The sequence below is a fragment of the Chroicocephalus ridibundus genome, chromosome 15 (genome assembly GCF_963924245.1).
Source record: "Chroicocephalus ridibundus chromosome 15, bChrRid1.1, whole genome shotgun sequence".
In the NCBI taxonomy this organism is placed as follows: domain Eukaryota; kingdom Metazoa; phylum Chordata; class Aves; order Charadriiformes; family Laridae; genus Chroicocephalus; species Chroicocephalus ridibundus.
This window is the reverse complement of record NC_086298.1, coordinates 10,859,004-10,878,244: the sequence shown is the minus strand read 5'-3', so window position 1 is coordinate 10,878,244 and position 19,241 is coordinate 10,859,004. Positions and strand designations below refer to the sequence as shown.

At 49.9% G+C, this 19,241-nt stretch overlaps 1 protein-coding gene across 2 annotated transcripts in view; it reads left to right on the top strand.

The window, feature by feature from the left end:
• Nucleotides 1-19,241, top strand: part of COL5A1 (collagen type V alpha 1 chain) — a 160,333-nt gene that overhangs the window by 115,717 nt on the left and 25,375 nt on the right. For both annotated transcript variants that reach the window (XM_063352946.1, XM_063352944.1), the window contains exons 28-39: nt 587-631; nt 1,743-1,796; nt 3,483-3,590; nt 4,601-4,654; nt 5,941-5,994; nt 10,497-10,541; nt 10,882-10,935; nt 11,909-11,953; nt 13,078-13,131; nt 13,713-13,766; nt 17,322-17,375; nt 19,001-19,108. In XM_063352946.1, the coding sequence (XP_063209016.1) occupies nt 587-631; nt 1,743-1,796; nt 3,483-3,590; nt 4,601-4,654; nt 5,941-5,994; nt 10,497-10,541; nt 10,882-10,935; nt 11,909-11,953; nt 13,078-13,131; nt 13,713-13,766; nt 17,322-17,375; nt 19,001-19,108 (729 nt within the window). The remainder of the gene's footprint in view (nt 1-586; nt 632-1,742; nt 1,797-3,482; nt 3,591-4,600; nt 4,655-5,940; nt 5,995-10,496; nt 10,542-10,881; nt 10,936-11,908; nt 11,954-13,077; nt 13,132-13,712; nt 13,767-17,321; nt 17,376-19,000; nt 19,109-19,241) is intronic.

The following is a 19,241-nucleotide window of genomic DNA, read 5'->3' as shown; positions in this document are numbered from 1 at the left end:
GGCTGAACACCGTGGATTGATTGCCGTGGTGAAGCTTTGGAGGGCTGCTGCACCATGTCACAGATGTCCTCACCAGTCATGTTGGGTTTTTTTCCTCCTTTTGGTGCCTAAATGTACTTTAAAGAAAATAGTGCATGCACAAAGGTGAGAACCATGGTAGAAAAGAGCCCAGCTGAACCTTTGGAGGTGTTAGAGACAGCGCTACTACCTGCTGCAGAGCAGCGTGCTGGCAAGGCATTTGTGGAAATGGGCTTTTTTTAAAGAAATTATTTGTAGAAAACAAACTTTGCATAGTGATTTTTATCCCTGGAAACATAATTCTTGCAGTTAGGTGGGGAACAGGCAGAGAGCACCAACCCCACCTGCCAGATCGAGTAGTCAGAGGTTTGCGACTGTCAGGTGCTCGCTGGTGACCCCAAAGCCAGACGTCAGTGGCTGATATTTGATTAGCAATATGTTTAGGAACATCACGATTTGAAGAGATACCATTGTCAGCATCAGAGGAAGCAAAAATCACCATGATGAATGATTCTTCACCGTTCGGCTTACCTATACCCTTCTAACATCTTGTTTTATCTCCTGCAAGGGAGCAGATGGTGTTCGTGGACTGAAAGGCACCAAAGGTGAAAAGGTGAGTTCACACTGCACATTGGGGTTGATTCCTACAGCCTCTGGGCGCTTTTGCCGACTGGTCCTGCAGGATGCTCCCCTTGACATTTGCTTCCGCGTGGGGTTTTCTCTCATCACCCAAAGAACTGGCAGCCTCTTTGGTTTTGGGGCGGGTGCGGGCTGGGTGCCTGCCCTCGTGTTCTGCCACATCTTGGCTTGAACCTGGGAGTACTCGAGCCTCCGTGGCCCACTCGGGTTTTGAGGTGTTTGCTGGGGCAGCTCAGGGTCCAGCGTCGGGATGATTTCCTCCTGACAGAATCTGCAGTTTGAGTGCTTCGGTGGAGCTGAAGGTTTGTGGTGTGTTACAGCTGGGTGACAGCGTACGGGATCCGCTGCCCAGCCCAGCCATCAGAGCAGCTTGTGAAATCCAAGTCGATAAGAAAGTCAACACGGTCTGTCTCTGCATGTCTCAAAGATGCAGTTGGTTTCTCCCAGAGGAGAAGCAGGAGGTGGAGAAAGACCTTGCCTGGTCCCATAAACAGATCCGTGTTCCTTCATTCTTGCTGCCAGCGATTCAGCAGCAAAGCCGGCAGGTTTAGCTAGGGAATCCTGGCAGGGACCTTCCAAACTTTTTAAAGTCTTTCTGGGAACTGTGTCTTCATTGCCTACGAGAGATTTGCTGTAGGATGAAATACATTAGTGATTTGAGTGCTGCAATTAAACCTTCTTGGCTGAAAGAAATACTGACACTGTCCTAGAGGTTGCCTCGAAGCCTGGTGTAAAACATCCTCCGTGAAAATAAAACCAGTTGTACTTCAGAAATAATTGGTTCCTAGTTCTGGCAAGGAGTTGTTATTCACAGCGGGCCAAATGCGTGATCTTGACTTGCAGCCAGGACGCGATGTAGGGAATGCTTGCTGTGATCCCCTGGGGACCTCGGCAGTCGCAGCCTGGCTGGGTTTCCGTGCCCGTTTGTGCACACCAAAGACTTCTAGAAGCCAATGTGATGGGCAGTGCGGGGACCTAATCTTGTCCTTCCCAGGAAGGGGTCATACAGCGAGGCTAGAGAAGCCTTTTTTCCTTTTTATTCCATCTGTACACCTTGTCTGTTTTTTCCCCTCTCTGTTATTTAGGGTGAAGATGGCTTCCCCGGCTTCAAAGGTGATATGGGCATCAAAGGAGACCGCGTAAGTGTCCATGGCCGATGTGATCTTGTAGTGCTTTGCCTTTCAAGCCCGTGTGTTATCGTGCAAATGCGGCTCGGGGAGAGCAGCAAGGTGGGCTCCTGTCGGAGTCCTTCTGGTGCATCCGATCTCGAGGCAGGAACTCAGAAATTCCACGTTCACCTCAAGCTCAGCAGTTGTAAATCTCTAAATTTGCTAATCCCACCTTGACAGTGAAAAAAAAAAACCTAAGCGATGATAGAGGGCCCTGTCTTGCTGCTTTGACTGCTCAGAATACTGCATGATCCAGCTGTATCACATATTTATTTCCAGTGTCTATTTTCCCTTGCAATATTACATCTAGGGTCTGGTAACATCTTTATTTGCTGAGCTTAATGTGCTTCCATGCCATCAACGAGAAGCGTAAAGTTACCGGGAACACACTTTAATAGAAACCAAAGCAGCGCCGTGAAAACTGCTGGCGGTGCAGTTTGATATCAGACTCGTATCTTTAGCAGCGAGGCACGTTGCCTGGTCACAGAGGCGTCTTAAAATCAGTGGAACACACAGAGCACCAGGAACCCCAAAGGAGACTCGGATGTGGGCAGTGGTTGCAGCCCGTGGCTTTGCAGCGGGTCTGTCCATCCTCCGCACCCAGCCCTTGGGGACAGGGGACTGTCCTCGTCCCCTCTCTGAGCGATGCACCGCCTGGGGCTTGGTGTCCCCCTGAGCTCTGAAGCCCTTCCAGGGATCAAGAGAGCTCTGCGATCATTCATTCCCGCGTTTAAAGGAAAAATGAATGCCTTGCATGAAAGCTTGTGAAAGTCAAAATCAAATTCTCCATTATCTCCTGGCGTTTAACTGTGTAATTGAGCAGTTAAAATAATTGGAAACTTCCCGGCCCCAACTTCTCACCAGGGAAGAAGGACCGAAGGTGGCACGTCAGGGTGGTGACTCCTGTCCTCGCCAAATGCAGATAGACATAAGCCCCTTCCAACAAAGCTCGCGGCGCCAGTTCCCACCATCAAGCTCTTTGTGTTTTATGATGAGCGAGGAAAGGACAAGGGGTACTCGAGAGCTCTGCAGATAAATCTGCAGCTACCCAGCCTCTAGCGAGCAAGAAGAAGGCTGCCTGTGTTTGCAGCATGGAAGCATCTCCTGTTACCCTGTGTGACAAAATGACAACTGGGTTTTTGTGTGCCGAGGCCTGCAGTGTCACAACAATTCATGTTAATGGCTTCGTCCTTTCCGCTCTCAGATTTCCTAATGATTTTCAGCACAAAAGCTCCAGCCCAGCCTTTCTTCTCCAGTTGCCCCGTTCAACCCTCAATTAAACACTTCCCAGGGCCTGCTTGTACATCCAACTGCGAGTTGGGAACCGGGAGGTGGGTACAAGGCTGCGTCGCAATCAGAGCTAATGGAGGCCGTTTCGGTGGAGAGGCACTGCGTGTAGATGGGATAATTGGGGCACAGGAAAAGGCGGCTGTTGTGGGAGATAATGGCCAGGCTGCGTGAATGAAAGCTTAGTGCTCTAATAACGCTCTGCAATTTACTCAATGACAGTCTCATCTGAACCTCTTGGTGAACACCAGCTTTCTCCAAGAGTTGTATTAGCAGCTCCGTGGAGTATCCGATTGCAGCCGTGAGGGTATTGCAGTCAGCAAACACAGGGTCTACCTGATTCATCAGTGCTTGTCTTGTGATTAACAGGGGGAGATTGGACCTCCTGGGCCCCGAGGTGAGGATGGTCCTGAAGGTCCCAAAGGTCGCTCTGGCCCCAATGGAGATCCCGGTCCTCTTGGTCCTGCTGGAGAGAAGGTGAGTCTCAAGGATGGAATGGCCCAGGGATGTTGTAACAGCAAAACCTGCTTTTTTTTGGGTGTCTTGGGTGGGTGCCCAGCATGGGAGAGGGCAGTTTTAGGGCAGAGGGATGAAGAGGAGCTGCGGGAGCTTTGAGTGAAGGCTGGCCTGAGTTGTCCAACACAAAGACCAGAGGAGTCCCAGGGAAGATGGTTTTACTGCAGCAGCATGACTTGAACCCATTGAGATGTTAGTCTCTTTGGGGTTATCTGCTTGGGTACAATGTCTTGAAAAAAAGACCAGAGGAGCAGGCTGAGAGAGTTGGGGTTGTTCATCTTGGAGAGGAGAAGGCTTCAGGGAGACCTTCGAGCCCCTTCCAGTCCCTAAAGGGGCTCCAGGAAAGCTGGGGAGGGGCTGTTTGCAAGGGCATGTGGCAATAGGACGAGGGGCAATGGTTTAAACTAGAGCAGGGCAGGTTTAGATTAGACATGAGGAAGAAGTTCTTCACACTGAGGGTGGTGAGACACTGGCCCAGGTTGCCCAGAGAGGGGGTGGAGGCCCCATCCCTGGAGACATTCAGGACTAGGCTGGATGAGGCTCTGAGCAACCTGATCTAGTTACAGATGTCCCTGCTGACTGCAGGGGGTTGGACTAGGTGGCCTTTAGAGGTCCCTTCCAGCCCAACACATTCTATGATTCTATGAAAAAAATGGAGAAATTGAAAGTATCAGGGACTGCAGTCTAATTTCTAGGTGCATCCAGTTAAAAAACACAATAGCAAAAAAGTGACCGTTCCCCACTAGGTCCCCGATACATTTACGGTGCTCGCGCTGCATCAAACCCACTGGGCTTCCCCCGGGGAGGGCAGGGGATGATCGCAGCGCCCGACAGCGTTATTCCACCCTCGTCACGCCTGCTTGGCTCTTGACTTCACTGCACTCGGCGTCTCCCCTTTCTGCTGGTGCAAACCTGAAGCTGCTGGTGAGGCCTCTCTTCCCTGCACTAACGTATTTTTATTTGTGTTTCAGGGAAAACTCGGCGTGCCAGGGCTGCCAGGCTACCCGGGCAGGCAGGGCCCGAAGGTAACTCGGTGGGGTTTGGTCCTCGAGAGGGATGGGGGGTGACGGGGAGCCCAGTGGGCACTGGCCGGGCTTTGCTGGTGGTGCTGGGCAGAGGGGCACGGTACCTGCTGATGGGACAAGGTGGAACGGCAGCATTTCTCTCCTTCCCCCCCATGTGGGATGGGATGGGTGGGTAAAAATAGCTCCCAGCTCTTAGCTGGTGGAAATCGGTGACTGGTTCTGCGTCGCTTCAGTCTCCTGCGAAGCGGTGGGAAGAGCTGCGGTGGGACAGGGGGCTGCGGTGGGACAGGGGGCTGCGGTGGGACAGGGGCTGCAGCACATAAGGGCGTGCAGGGCTGCTCTGGTGATGGGTATAAACAGGCTCCGTGTGAGCCTTCATGCTAGTAATAAGCATAATAGTCCTTCTCCTTGTATTATATCTTCAAAGATCAGCGCTAGTGTTAGCTAATTAATTAAGAAGAATAGCTAATGGATCAGGGTCTCCCTGAAATTAAAACAAAAGTGCCGTTTGCGGATTTGCAAACATCCTTTGTGTCTTATCTACATGCCCACGTTCATTTGGGCCATTTTCAAATGTTCTTTTTAAATTAAAACTGTGAATTCCACTACATAGACTTAAGGCTGCAGCCCGGTTTTTACATGCCCTGGAGGCTTTGGGAACTTATGTTTTTGTTAACAGTTTTTTTTAAGCATCATATTTTTATTATTCATATTCGTTGCTTGAAAAAAACCCAGGCTTGTTTAACACTAGAGACATAATTATCTGCAAGAGATTGTTTCCTGGTTGTGGTGCTGATGGTTTATTTTTTAATTTGCATTTTATATCTGGGGTAGGGGTGGGGTTTTTTTTTGCGTTTCTTCGACTAATTCATATTTTAAAGCAGCAGCTATTCTCCAGGCGCTCACATTAGAAAGGAACAAGCCAGGAGTTAAATTTTCATGTGCAACGTACAGTGACTTAGGGGCTAAAACCCGAAAGCCTGGCTGTTCCCCAGGCGCCCGGTGCAACCCTGGCCTTGGGCTTTTGCAGCGCCTCCTAATGAGGCATGGACCTTTTCTTGTTGTTGTTGTTATTTTTGGATGAAATGGAGTTTCTGAGGTCATTTTGGGTCTGTCTCCGGTTATGTTTTTATCAAAGGAAGGTTAGAAAAAAGGCGTTGGGAGCTGTAGCCATCAGCGGGCACTCGCTGGGGTTATTCCAGGCCAGCGGGCGCCGGCATGGATGGACGGAGCTGCCCCTTTCGCTGTCTTGAACCGCTCTCTCTCTCTTTGCTCTTTCTCCCAAGGGCTCAATCGGCTTCCCAGGATTTCCAGGAGCCAATGGAGAGAAGGGCACACGGGTAAGAGCCGCTTTGTCTAGCCGCTTTGCTGATTCTTTTTTTTCCTCTCCAAAAAAACCTCCTCGGGCAGGAGGTGGGGAACTCTCCGGTTGCTTTTGCAAAGGGGATGCTCCAAGAAGGGTCATCCCACCCGCCCGCAGCCCGGGACCGGGTCCCCGGCGCAGGGAGCGCGGGACGGGCGAGAGCCTGGGGCAGGCGAGAGGCTCCCGCCGGCGGCTGTTGGGAGAGGAGGATGCCAGCAACAGCACAGTCAGCTCCGCAGACAGCAGCTTTCCAATTAAACACTGGAAATTTTTCCCTCAAGATATTTTAAGAGATTTCTCTGAACCTGAATCCTTCCCGCGCTGTCAGACTTTGCTCGGGGCGCGAAGAGCTTTTTAATTAACAGTAATTATTGGAGATGGGTGAATCTGTTCAGAAGCAGCGAGAACCATCTTTAGCCTGACTTGAGATTCAAAATGCGTAGATGAAAACGCTCTTACAAGTTCCTCCCCTTAATAAGCTGAGCTATTCTAAATTCATAAACACCCTTAAAATGCGGGGGCTCCGTCCTCCAGACTCGTCTCTACCTCGCACCCCACCTCCACAGACTTTGCTCCCGAGCAGGGATTGTCTAAATACGCTGGTGTTTGTTGTTTGGTTTTTTTATTTTGTGGAAGACAAGCTTGAAATTAGGGGACTCGGAGTACAAACATAAAGTCATTTTCTGCAGCAGCTCTGGTCACAGGGAAAAAAAAAGAGGGAGTGAGGAGAGCGAGTGGAATTAGTTTCCTTTTTGCTCTCATTTAAATACAAATGACTTCTAACAGACGTGTTTGATAGGAGCCCAGAAAATATAAATCACTTTGCACTGCATTAATATCAGGCCACTGAAATTTGGTTTACATCCCCCTCCTTTTTCTTTTTTTTTTTTTTTTTTTCCCCACTGAGTAATTTTCATTTCATTCTGAACTCCAAACGCGGCATCCTCTCCCCTCCCTCCGCTCCGGCCGGGCGGGAGGAGGGAGGCCATGAATAAGCAGCTGCCACGACAGCCTTGAATTCACTGTAGCCCTGTAATTACCACCCGCCTTATCGAATATACAGCAATAAAATCCTTGGGCTGGCGTTTCGGGTGGTGTGAAACAGGGCTGGGCAGCGCGGCGGGGCTGCGGTGTGCTGCTTTGCGTCCCCGAGCGTCCCCATCCCTCTTGCTCCGCCTGCTCGTTTTATTCCGGTGGGATGGAGAGACAAACCGCTGGGATGGGAAACCTTTCGGGGAGCGGGGCGGGTACCAGCAGCTGGTCCTTTAGGAGATGGGGGGAAAAAAAAACCCCAAGGGTTGAGCTGGTTGAATTTTGGCAATGCCCAGCCTGAAAGGGATTGAGGAGGGAGAAGGCGTGATGGGAAGGGGCCCAGCTTCAGGACCAAGCAATAATAAGCCAAGAAAAGACAAAAAATCAGCGGTTTGCTCACTTTCGTTCTAAATGAGCTTTGTGCTTTTAGGAGGAGGTAGTGACGCTCGGTTACACCCCCCGGCGTGCCACGGTTTTTTTCAGTTTAGGAACAGAAAAGGTGTTTTTGCATTTCAAGCCCAGCCTGGAAGGAGATGGGGCAGCTCCTGTGGTCGGGCTCCGGAGCCCGCTGTGGTGAGGCTGGAACCATCTTACCAGCAGTCCCGAAACCTCTGGTGTTAAAGGAAGGAGACAGGAATTTGGGGAGAAATTAACATTTTTGTTGTGCAGGGGGGCAGAGACTGGCACCCTGATCCCTAAGACCCAGAGCACAGTCTGGCACGCCTCTGTCAAATAGAAATAAGTTGATTTATTTTATGGTAATTTTAATTTTTTTCTCTCCAATATGTGGTTGGACCATTTATGCCATTCCACACCCAGTCCAGCAGAACGTGCTTGTTTTATGGGAGTGTTTACATGTGAGAGAGGGAAGATTTTCACATACAAATCTCACCTTTTCTATAAGGAGCCCAGCTTGAAAATGTTTTAAGAGTAGCAAAAATACTGATTTTCAGTAACTCCTGGTTATCCTTCTTTTTTTTTTTTTTGCTCCCAAGTATCCGATTTGAAATAAGTTAAAAGCAATTATATACAGAACGATAGACTGTGCTGGGGTCGCACCACACAAACCAAATGGAGACCATCAACTTAATTTAAGCCTCATTGAGTTTGGCTCGATCAATCCCGCTCTGTTTCTCCTAAGACCACTAAATGTGCCATTTTTAGGAGCGTGTCCACATAGAGCCAAGAAAGAGAGTTTCTAAGATTTGCTCCTCCGGTGCATTCTGGAGTTAACCCAGTTTGCAGCTGAAACAACCCAAAATCATTTTTTTGTCTTTTCTTTTTACAAGGTATTACCGTTACGCTAGTCAAGGCAGTTGTTTATGTGTCCCAAATAGTATGAATCACACGTTTCTCTTGTGATCGTCATCATCTAGGAATTGAAATAAGCTTTCCAGCTCATTATTTCAGCAATACATGTAGTCATCCCGAGTCCTTAACTAATAAAAAAAGGGGAAAAGCAAAGGCAGAAGAGCAGTACCGGCTGACCCGGCCAGCGCGGGCAGCTGGGGTTTGGTGCTGGCAGAGCTAAATCCCTCCTACCCTGAAACCACAGCTTCTGGCTGTTCAGCTGCACGAAAGGGCTGGCAAAGTTAAAAATGAGGGGTGGGGGGGAAAAAAAAAAGGATGTTCAGTGTTTTTGGAGAAGCGTGTCCTGTTAAATATCACGGTAGTTTTGGCGAGCGGCTGCTCGTCCCGATGCCCGCTCTCACCCAGCCGCCCGCAGCCGGCGGCGAGCTCGGATGAGCTGGCTTGGAGGTTTTCAAAACCTGATGATAAAATCAATAGTTAGACGTGAATAAGTGGTCTTATTTTTAGAGCTAATAGGCCTCTGCCATTAGCAGGGGGTAATAGATCTCCCCGCTCCCCGGGTCTGACAGAGCCTGGGGCGTGTGTGGAGGTGCCGAAATCCAACCATTTATTTGTGTGCCTAGAAAATAATCTGAATTTAGATGCCTTTCCCTCGCTACGCCTGTTTGAAAAATATAGGTCTGTGTACATTTACAGTGCTATATAAATTCTTCGCAACAGTACGCAGCGCTGTGTGCATGATTAATGATAGCAATAAGCAAGGGAAAATTTTGCTTAAAAATAGAACTGAAGAAGAAGAAGAGGAGTGTGTGGGGCTACCTGCAGGGAGGCGGCACACACTCCTCTCCACCTGCTCGGAATTTAGCCTCCCGTAGCTAAAGGAAAACCAGCTGGAGTTCTTTAAAATGATTTTTGTAATTAATTACAAAAAGTTATGCCAGCAGGGTTTATTAAATGGAACCGCGGAACCAGGAGGTTTCAGCAGGGCTAATTTTAGTAGCTTGAAGAAAGTTGATTGTAAAGTTTTCCAGCTCCTGTTTTATGTTCGCCTGGTTAATGAGTGCCGAATACGAGAAGGCGAGACTCTGAGGTGATGGATTTGGGGCAGAAAATGACAAGCGATATTTTAAGCAATCTGCGTTCCTTACATGGAAAGCAAGTCTCTCGCTTCCTTCCCGTAACAGGTGATTGGGAACAATAGCGGACTGCGGGTCCAAAGGAAGAGAGTGAAACCTACGGGTATATTTTTGATAACCTGACACAAAATAGCGTTTTCGGGGAGCAAGCTCTAGGCCATTAGTTTTCTTTTAGGCGCAGGGTAATGGAGCTTAACGTAATGTCAGATTTAGGACCCAGCCGTCTCTGTCTTTTTTTCTGTCAGAATTAATCACAGTCCCCCATTAGAGGAAGCTGAGTGCATCTGTCAGATCTCATAAGCCCGCTGCTTTGTCGCCGCTGCGACACCGGGTCTTAAATTACTTGTTTAGCGCAAAGTTCAGAGAGATGAAAAAAAGATTTGTAAATATGTGGGGCAGCTTAATTGGCTGGTGCGGTGTAAAATCACTGCTCAGAGCGGGAGCCCTGCTCTGACGCTGTCATTCCTTGAATATTTAACAGCACAGGTCTTGCAACGCGGGTGTGCGGGGGGGTGAGCCAGCCTGCCCCGCTCCCAGGGGGCCAAGACCTTCCTGGGTGAAGGGACCAGCAAAGATCAGCAGGAAAAGGGGTTGTAGGGTTTTGGGGTGGCAGAGGTGAAGAGCTTTCTGCTGGCTCTGGTGTTTTGGATGGTTTTTTAGGAGACTGCCTGGTCCGAGTGGGTGGCCTTGTCTTTGAAAGTCTTTGGGGTGTTTTGAAGGACTCAGGATACCTTTTCTTAGGAGATTCCTTCCCTCAGATGGTAGATGTCATCTGGGCATTGGGATTACCATGCGGGTCTGTCTAAGCGTTATAAATGAAAATAAATAAAAGAATCAGGAGGCAAAAATAAACTTGCTGTTGTCCTTTTCGTTGCAGGTGAGAACCAGGGAGGTTCCGGGGGCAGTTTGTGTGCGATAGGCTCCGTCGCGGGTTCATCTGCTGCCAGCTGAACCTGCGATGCTGGCCACTAACTCCTCTTCGCTTCTTTTTTCATTCCAGGGGACGCCTGGCAAACCAGGTCCAAGGGGGCAACGCGGTCCAACGGTAACGATCCAGCCCTTCATTCATTTTGAAAGCTTGTTAAGGCCAGGGGAACGTGTGATCTGATGTATGTCCTCCCTGGGTAGGATCTGGCCTTCAGCGGTTAAAGCTAAGCAGAGGGGGGATGGTGATTTGGGGCTGGGGCTCACCAGTGAACATGGTTTAAGGTCATGACAAGGTCAGGCCTCCAGTGGCAATGCTGAAGGCTCCTGTCATCCCCTTGCTGCTGGTGGGACGACTCGTTCACCCATTGCAGCTCAGGCTCTTGGGTGCTTTGCCTGATCACCATGTAGAGCTGTGGGTAGCAAGAGTGACTAAAATGTCTTCTTTTTGTCTTTTTAAGGGTCCACGTGGGGAAAGAGGCCCTAGGGGAAGCACTGGGAAACCTGGCCCAAAGGTAAGGTTTTGGGGAGCCTAGTGCGATCGTGTCCTAAAAAGCATTGGTACAAGAGACCGTCTGGTTCGTTACCCTCCATTTCCCTTCTCACCTTTCTGCGGCGTATTTTGAAAGCTGAGTCCTCCAGAGCTCTATCACCCAGCCAAATGGCCCAGAACCCAACCACAAAGTAGACACACAGCTCTTAAAAGCACATTGGCCCACGTTTCAGCAGGACATCAAGTGCCTGTATGAATCAAGGGCCATTGCAACCAGAAGGGGAGGGAGAACCCCCACGTCGGGGACCAGCACAACCCTACGACCCGCTGACGCTTCCCCTAAGTCCTGTTTTTTGGTGTTTAAGTGGCTTTTGAACCACCTTAGAGGCCTTAGGCTGTGCCATGGGCGAAGAGGCACGTATTGCTGCTGGGCTCCAGAGCCTCGCACCTCCCTGAGCCACTTTGTATGCGCACCCTTCGCCCACGATTGGTCACTGGGAAAAATAGGTATTTTTCTGCCGGCCAATCTGGAGGCACGCTCAGCTCCAGAACCCGCTGCAGAGACTGATTAAGTGACCGTCAATGGCCGGGCATGATGGAAGCAAAGCTTTTGTAGCGAGACGTTGTCACCACCGCGCTGCCGGCTTTAAAAATAAATGTCTCGGCTTTGTGTCGGCATGAATTTTTGATAAATACCTCGTCTTCGCAGCAGCATTTATCTCTCAGAGGGAGGCCGTTATCTGGTGGAAATATCCTGAGCTCGCTGACGTTATCTTTCCTGTATTTTTATTAAGCGATTTGGGGGGAACGAGCAGCTGCTTGTTTGTCACTGGATGCAGCTCCTGATACAGAATGATTAATAGAGAGGGGCCGGGGGAGCCGGTGGGGTGGGGTGTCACTGCGGGCTTTGGTGCCATTTGAAGTCCTTGTGCACAGCAGCTGCAATGGCAATGTATGTATTTTTAATGGCGTGTTGTTTTGTTTATTCGTAAAAGGGCAACTCTGGTGGTGATGGCCCCCCTGGTCCTCCTGGCGAAAGGGTAAGGCAAACCGGTGGGGCTGAAGCGGGGCTCGATCCCAGCCCGTTAGAAGAACAGGGCAGAGGAGGCGGGTTGGTGGGGCTGAGACGGTGCTGAGGGTTTTTTACAGTCAGCATCCCAGACGCCCTGGTAAGCAGAGAGGGGTGGGCAGCTCGCGGGAGCCGGGACGCAGCTCGGCGCATCCCGCTCAGCAAAAAGGGAAAAAGCCGTTTAGAAATCGGAGGCCATGCATGCTTGCGTGGAGAGGGGTCTCACAAGTCACCCACACCCTTAGGTCCCTTCTGAGCTCTCCAAGGAAGGCTCGAACGGGCCCTTGGCTGTCCTGTGGAAGCATCGCTCTGTGGGGAAAGGGAAAAGTCACCCATGGGTTTTGTGCAGGCAGCCAGAGCCCCAGTTTTCTGGAGGAGGTGGTCCTTTAGGACCCCATGCTGCTTTCCCCAGATTACAGCACGCTAGGTGGAAAATATTGAAACAACGAGACTTTCAGGAATTAATATTTTTTTTGCCTCGATTTCTGCTTTTTTTTTTTTTTTTTTTTTCCTGGATTTTAGTTTGTTTGTAAATGTTCTACAAAATTGGCCAGGGAGGAAATCTATGAAATTAGTCCCTGCTTTGCATCTGCTGGTGGTGACGGCGGGGGCGAGGGGGGAGCTGCTGCTGCTCCGGGGAAGAGCATCGCTCTGAAGAGCGTTGGCTGCCGGCAGCAGCGGCCCCAGAGCCACCAGCTCTTCCTTATCATTCCCGCATGAGCTGGTGGTTCCCAGGTTCTCTCAGTTGAGCCGGGATGGGAAAAGACCTATTTCTCATAGCACTGGGAGGGAAAGGCACAAAGCGGTTGATAGCCCTCTTCGTGTTTGCGGTGCTTTTTGCAGCCGGACAGGGCTTTTTGCAGCTGGACAGGCTGGACAGACACGTGTCCTGGTGGTCCTTACCCTTCTCCGTGCCCTTTTTTCAAGGGATGGCCCCGTGAAGCTGCATCTCACCCTTTGGGGCATTTTTTTGGGGGTAGAAGTAGCTGTCTTTCCGTATCTTTGTGCTCATCTGCTGCTCACGCAGAGGTGGTATTTCGTAGTAAAGCGTTACAGGTTCCTTAACTATGTTTTCTGGCTTGTTTTGCATCCCAGGGACCACCAGGGCCTCAAGGACCGACTGGATTTCCGGGACCAAAAGGCCCCCCTGTAAGTAACTCTTTCTAGAACATTCAAAGAAATACATAAAGTCTTTCCCATCCAGCTGTGACTCCTGTGCCAGCTCAGTCTTAGCTGCTTCCCCGACAAGCGGAGACGTACCCGATAAAAGGCATTACTGAGACATCATGATAATAGCTCGACGGTTTAAGATTTTAAATAGCCGAGTAAATTGCGGCTGATTATAAATGTTCGTTTCCTAATGACTCAGTATCGCTAGGATCTTTCATGGTTGCTCTGTTCTTTATTTTCCCTCTCTGCACTGGGAGGACAGCACAACCGAGTAACGCTTCTGTCTCTGCAATTATTATACACTGGTGGGGGAATCTCAGAAACCTTTTTGGAGTGATTTCCTTCCCTGTGGTGGACATCTCGCTCCCGCTCTGGACCTGTAAGATAAATCTTTCCTTTGGGAGATGTGTGGGAAAGGGCCGTATCTTTTAGGGTTCTGAGCACCCCCGTTTCACTGTAAAATGGATGGGAACTAATGCGAGGAGGTTTGATTCTGTCCTTATCAGTTTTACAACTGAGCACTTGGTCACGTTGCTTCTCACCCTGGTTTTCTGCTGTAGGGTCCTCCTGGGAAGGACGGATTGCCTGGTCACCCCGGACAGAGAGGAGAAACCGTAAGTAGCCAAAAATTTTGGGCAGATCATTAATCCCGAGTCTCGTCTTGCCAGTTGGTTTTTCTAAACCCTTCTGTGCAGCTGGGGAGATGTGGCCACACGTTTGGTTTCCCTGGAGGTCTGTGTCTCTCCAGCTGCACGGGATGGTCTACGGGAAGCGACCCTCTTCTGAGCAGGACGGGTCGGTCTAATGACGGTTTATGTGAAGGTTGTGCACCAGCTCCTCTCGCTCTGTCCCTTTAGTAGAGTGTGGAGGTCAGTACGTGCATCGTGCAGGGAGAAAATGGGAATGGAGAGATGACGTGATGCTGATGACCATCACGGGAGCAGTTGGGTTTCTGCCGTGCCGGGTGCTGCAGAGGCAGCTCCTCGCGAGGTGGGGGGATGTTGGCTGGGGCTGAGTCGGGGTCAGCACCAGCACTCGGTGTGGCGCTTGCTTTCGGGAGGTGGAGAAGCAGCCGGGGGGTGATTTCTGAGCAGCCCCTGAGGATGGGTTCCGTACCCTGAGGACTCGCCAAAGCGCTCGTCCCTTTGCCCTCCCAGAGGGGAAGGCTGTGCCTCCGCTCTTCGGAGCGTTGTGGGTAACCTCCGCGCTCTCCTTCCCGCTCTGTCCTTTGGAGAGACACGGATTTTACATCTCCCTGTTCCAGAGACATAACTCTAGGGAGGTGAGAGCAGAAATTTTTCATGCAAGACAGACGCCATCCTTCGCAAGCTCAGCTTTCCGCACCCAGCTGCGTTAGGTCAGGGACAGTTTTGTTTTCTCTGGAACCTGCAACGGGGAGAAATAAACACTTTGCACTTGTTGGTGCGCCGTGTGGCCAACGCCAAGAACTGTTGCATAGAGTTACAGAGAGAGCAAGAGTTCCAGCCCGGTTTTGGCAGTGCTTGTTTGGAGAGGAAGGCAATTCCTGGCCAAGATGAGCGGTGCAGCGGTTTTGCTCTAGTTTTTGTGTCCGCACCGGTTACTGCAGCACCCTCGTGTATCAGCCCCTGCCTTGGCACCCGAGTGAGAAGAGCATCTCTGCCGACGCTGCCTTTCAGCCAAAGCTACGCACAGAGGCCTCACCCAGTTTTGCTTAAGCCCCCTCCAGCAATAATTCCTTGCTGCAACCCAGAGAGCGGCTCCTGGCTGGTTCGGGACCTCGCTGTATCGTACGCAGACTGCTTTGTCCATTTTAAAAGGTTTTGTTGCACGGAGGTAATCATTGTTTCTCACCAAAGGAGAACGATGAGGCACGTGGAAGGTACGATATCCTGGCTGTCGTACGTCTCTGGCGCTCTGTTCTCTGCGCTTTTTTTTTTTTGCTTGAAGGATACCCTAAGCAGAAATGACCCTTCTGCCATGTATTCCTCTGCATGCAGTAATTAGTATTTTTCTGTTTGGCATTGTTGGGGATGTTTATTCTTTTTTCCTCGGCTGTTTACAATCCAGCCCATGCGCTGTTGTCGGTGTGTCTGTCTCCCCGGCACTGCATGCTGCATGTGAGCAGATAGACTCTTTGTTCTGTGTTTATTTTACAGGGGGGAAAAAACAAAAAAAAACAAAAAAAACAACCAGCGATTTCCTTTACTCAGCTTTGCATTTTTCTCCACCGCCTTTCCTAGCGAATGAGCATTAAAAAGGCTTTGCACATTATGCATTTTTTTGCCCTCAACTTACCACACAACAATTTAATTAACTGTCCTGGCATTTGCTAAGCAAGGCAACGCAAATACTGCTCAGCGCAACACCGGCTGTTTATTTACACTCCATAAGACTGACTTTAAGGCAACGGTTGTGGTATTTTTGAACACACAGTCCTCGGGTCAGGATTAGCTTGAAGGTGAAGAGAAGAGTTTTCGCCTGCCAGAGCCTGACTGTGACATTTAGTCTTCCTTCACCGAGTTATCTATGACATCCAGGACACCTACGCTCAAATGAGAAGCAGCACTAAAAACTTTGCCTGAACCTGCTGGTACCAACGTTTGAGACTGGAATAAATCATCGAACTCCAAGCCTGCATGAATAGGAATGGAGAATGGGCTTTCAATTATTTGGGGTCTGAAAGCACTCCCCCATGGCTTGCTTAACTCATTGCAGCAGTAGCTTGCCTATCACAAGCAAATGCTTCCAGAAAACCAAAAATCTGTTAATATCTGCCATCAACAAGCTTGCAAAATTTATTTTCCCTTGGGGGTGCTCGCAGACGTGCAGACCCAGGTAGCAGAAGTCCCTTTTTTGTCCCCCCTTCCTTACACAGTGCCAAAAAGCAAGGAAAGAAACATAAAAACGAATTAAATATTGTTTACACGTCAGTAGCTCGCTCTGTACCTTCACGCAAGAAAACCTAGACTTGAAACCTGTGTGTCAAATAGTTCCCTTTATTTTACTTTTCTTTTAGTAGCCAATAGGCGTGCTGAAGGATGGGGAAATATCTGACCATATTAAATTTAAAAAGGCTGGATCTAAAAAAGAAGAAAAATGCTAAAAACTCTGTGCCCAGGGTTCAGGCAGGATAAAAGGAAACCCCTTTCTTCCGATGAATAAGAAAAGTCCTGCACAGAACAGGCTGAAGTATTTTTTCTACGATAAGACTTTTGTTAAGATAAGAGTTTTTTTGTTTTTTAAATTGTACGTTCATTTCACAAAGATGTTTTGCCGTTTCCCCGTCAGAGACAGGATATTTCCCGTGGTCTGCAGACAGCTAGAATCGCATTGAGTAGGTTTTTTAGCATGACACGTTACTGTTGGCTTGGGGTTTATCTGATCCTCTTTTATGGCAATGAGAAAATAGCCTGTATGCCCTAAATGACATTTCTCAAGCTTGTCAGCATGCTATAGGAAGAATGATAATTAATGTGCTTTTTAAAGAGCGGCTTAGGAGAGCTAAACAATTGCAGTGGTGATAGCTCGTTATTGTCACTCCTCAAAATGTCATTATAGTAGCTGTCATGGAGACTCCGCTCCTCATCCGCATTTGGAGAGAAACGCATTTGTGATTTCTTTCAAGAGACGTTGATGAAGGAAATAAAGCTGCGCTCAGCCCCCAGGGCCGGTGGGCTGTGGGCTTCGGTGGGGCTGGAGGTTGGCGCTGCCGGTGCCGAAAGTGGAAGGCGGTCACCCAGCTCCTGGGAGCAACGGCTGAACCAGAGCTGAGCCTAAGCCGGGACGGGGAGCAGGAGAAGGGACGTGGTTATTAGCAATTGCGCAGCATGAAGAAACTCGCACATTCTGACTTTTTAATAGCCATTTCCCCTATAGGGTTTACGAGTGTAGCAAGGTTTTTTATCTCCGTGGCCTGTCCTTCAGCCACACCACAGTACCTCTGTCAAAACAGCAGAGCTGAGCTTTGAGAATCCCCTTTTCTTCCTCTGTTTCATCCCTGTATGAATGTACAAATACCCATTTTTCACTTTCTGTTTGATTTCTTGTTTCTTTTGTCTTTGGGTGTCCACCCGTTCCTGGTCAGTAGTTTCACTGGAGGAGGAGCAGTCGGGTGGCAGCCTGTGACCCTGGCTGGAGCCCTCCTTGGCAGAAGTGTCAGCTCTCTCTCTTTTCCCTTTCTCCAACAGGGTTTCCAAGGCAAGACTGGCCCTCCAGGACCCCCCGGTGTCGTAGGCCCTCAGGTAAGAAATAAATGCTCGTGCTTGCACCAGCCCTCTGTGCTCACCTTCACCGGTTGGGCACAGCAGGTTCTCGCAGCTCTGATGGCTCAGCTGGAGCTGCTGGGGCCGCAGGTTATACAGCACAGAGCATCCTCTTCCAAGAAAGGCAAGGCAGCAAGCTTGGTGGCTTTGAAATTCCTGACCAGGGTGTGGAATCGGAGAATGGTTAGAGTTGGAAGGAACCTTAAAGACAATCTAGTTCCAAGGCCCCTGCCCTGGGCAGGGACACCTCCCACTAGACCGGGTTGCTCAAAGCCCCATCCAGCCTGGCCTGGAAATACCCCAGTAGGTCCCAGCCCACCTTGTGGAGGCAGAAGGATGGCATTTAGACAGCGTGCCTGAGGGCTGCTGTAAATACGGTGGTTCCTGTGAACTTAGCAGAGCTACCTGGGTGTAAAATTGGTGTAGGGTGAAAGAGAGACCAGCTACACACAACCCAACTGGAAGACCTTCAGCAACCAGAGAGTCAGACGTGATCTCAAAGGGCTGTGCAGCTGCTGGGGCGTTCAGGGCAGTGTAAGCGTGGTGCAAGAGTGCTCATGCGTGGTGTTATGAAGAAAATGCATCCCTCTCTAACATGAAGTGCTGCTAGATTCTGTCAGAGTCGGGCTATTTTTCTTTTAGTCGCAAGGAAGTCTGTGCAGTCTGGAAACAGTAACTACACAACCAGAATTCGTGCCCCTTAAGAACAGGCGCGCGAGGCCGGCTACGGGATCCGTTTGGTGGGCAGAGTCCTAGACCGAGTAGGACTGGCTTTGGGTTGAGTCTTCTTCCCTGAACTGCTGGGGAGGTTGCTCTTTAGTTAGAAAGTAATTAATATGTCTTCTTTAATGATAGCGTAAAGTCCCTATTTGTCAATTCCCCGATTAGGGGCAATTCCCTGGCTGCGTCTGTCTTCTCAAAGGCAAATTAGGTTCTATGGCAATTTTATTTGGCTCTGCTGCGTGTAGTTAGCGTGATCTGTGGTTGCTGAGCGATCGCAGCGTTATCCTTCTACTTACACTAAGTGGCACCCTGCAGCGTGACATGAATTACAACCACCGTCCCCACGGACACCAGCGTGCGGGGACGTTATAGTCTTGTGCGTGTGGCTTTTGTCCTCCTCCAAAACGGGCCACTTGGGAACCTCCTGCACTGGGCCTTATGCGACACTTGTCACCATTAGTGCCACGTACGGCACAGGCAGTGATTGCCGTGTACTACAAGCCTAATCCATTATTTATGCCCCATATAAGGAAGAATCAGCATGATCCTAGAGTACTTAGGAAGTCTTCAATTTAAAAAAAACCAAAACCTAAGTATAATAATAGTATTAATATCTCATTTATGTGAACGCTTTCGTTCCAGAGGTTCCCGGTGCCTCTGGTGTGTCAAGTGCAGTGTTGCCCGCTTCCGAAACAAGGTCCCTTTAGATGCCAAAGGAGGCATCTCTGCAGGGATTCCTGGAGGCACTGAGGGACAGCTAAGGGAAAGAGCCTCTTCCATCCCATTGCAACCTAAAGGAATAAACTGATAGCCTGCACCTCCTCCTTCAGTGTTTGCTCTGCTGATACCCACCACGTTCTCCCCGATCTCTGTTTCTTCAGGGTCCGACTGGTGAGACTGGGCCAATGGGTGAGCGGGGACATCCAGGTCCTCCGGGTCCCCCGGGTGAACAAGGTCTTCCTGGCCTCACTGGAAAAGAAGGAACCAAGGTAGGGAGCAGCAGCCCGCTTGCAAGCCTGGATGCCCGCCTCGCAGCCGGAGATGGAGGGGGCTGATTCAGAAGAGACATGAAGAGTCTCATCACGACTCGAGCCCAGAGGGAGGAGCTGGGTCTCTGTGGAG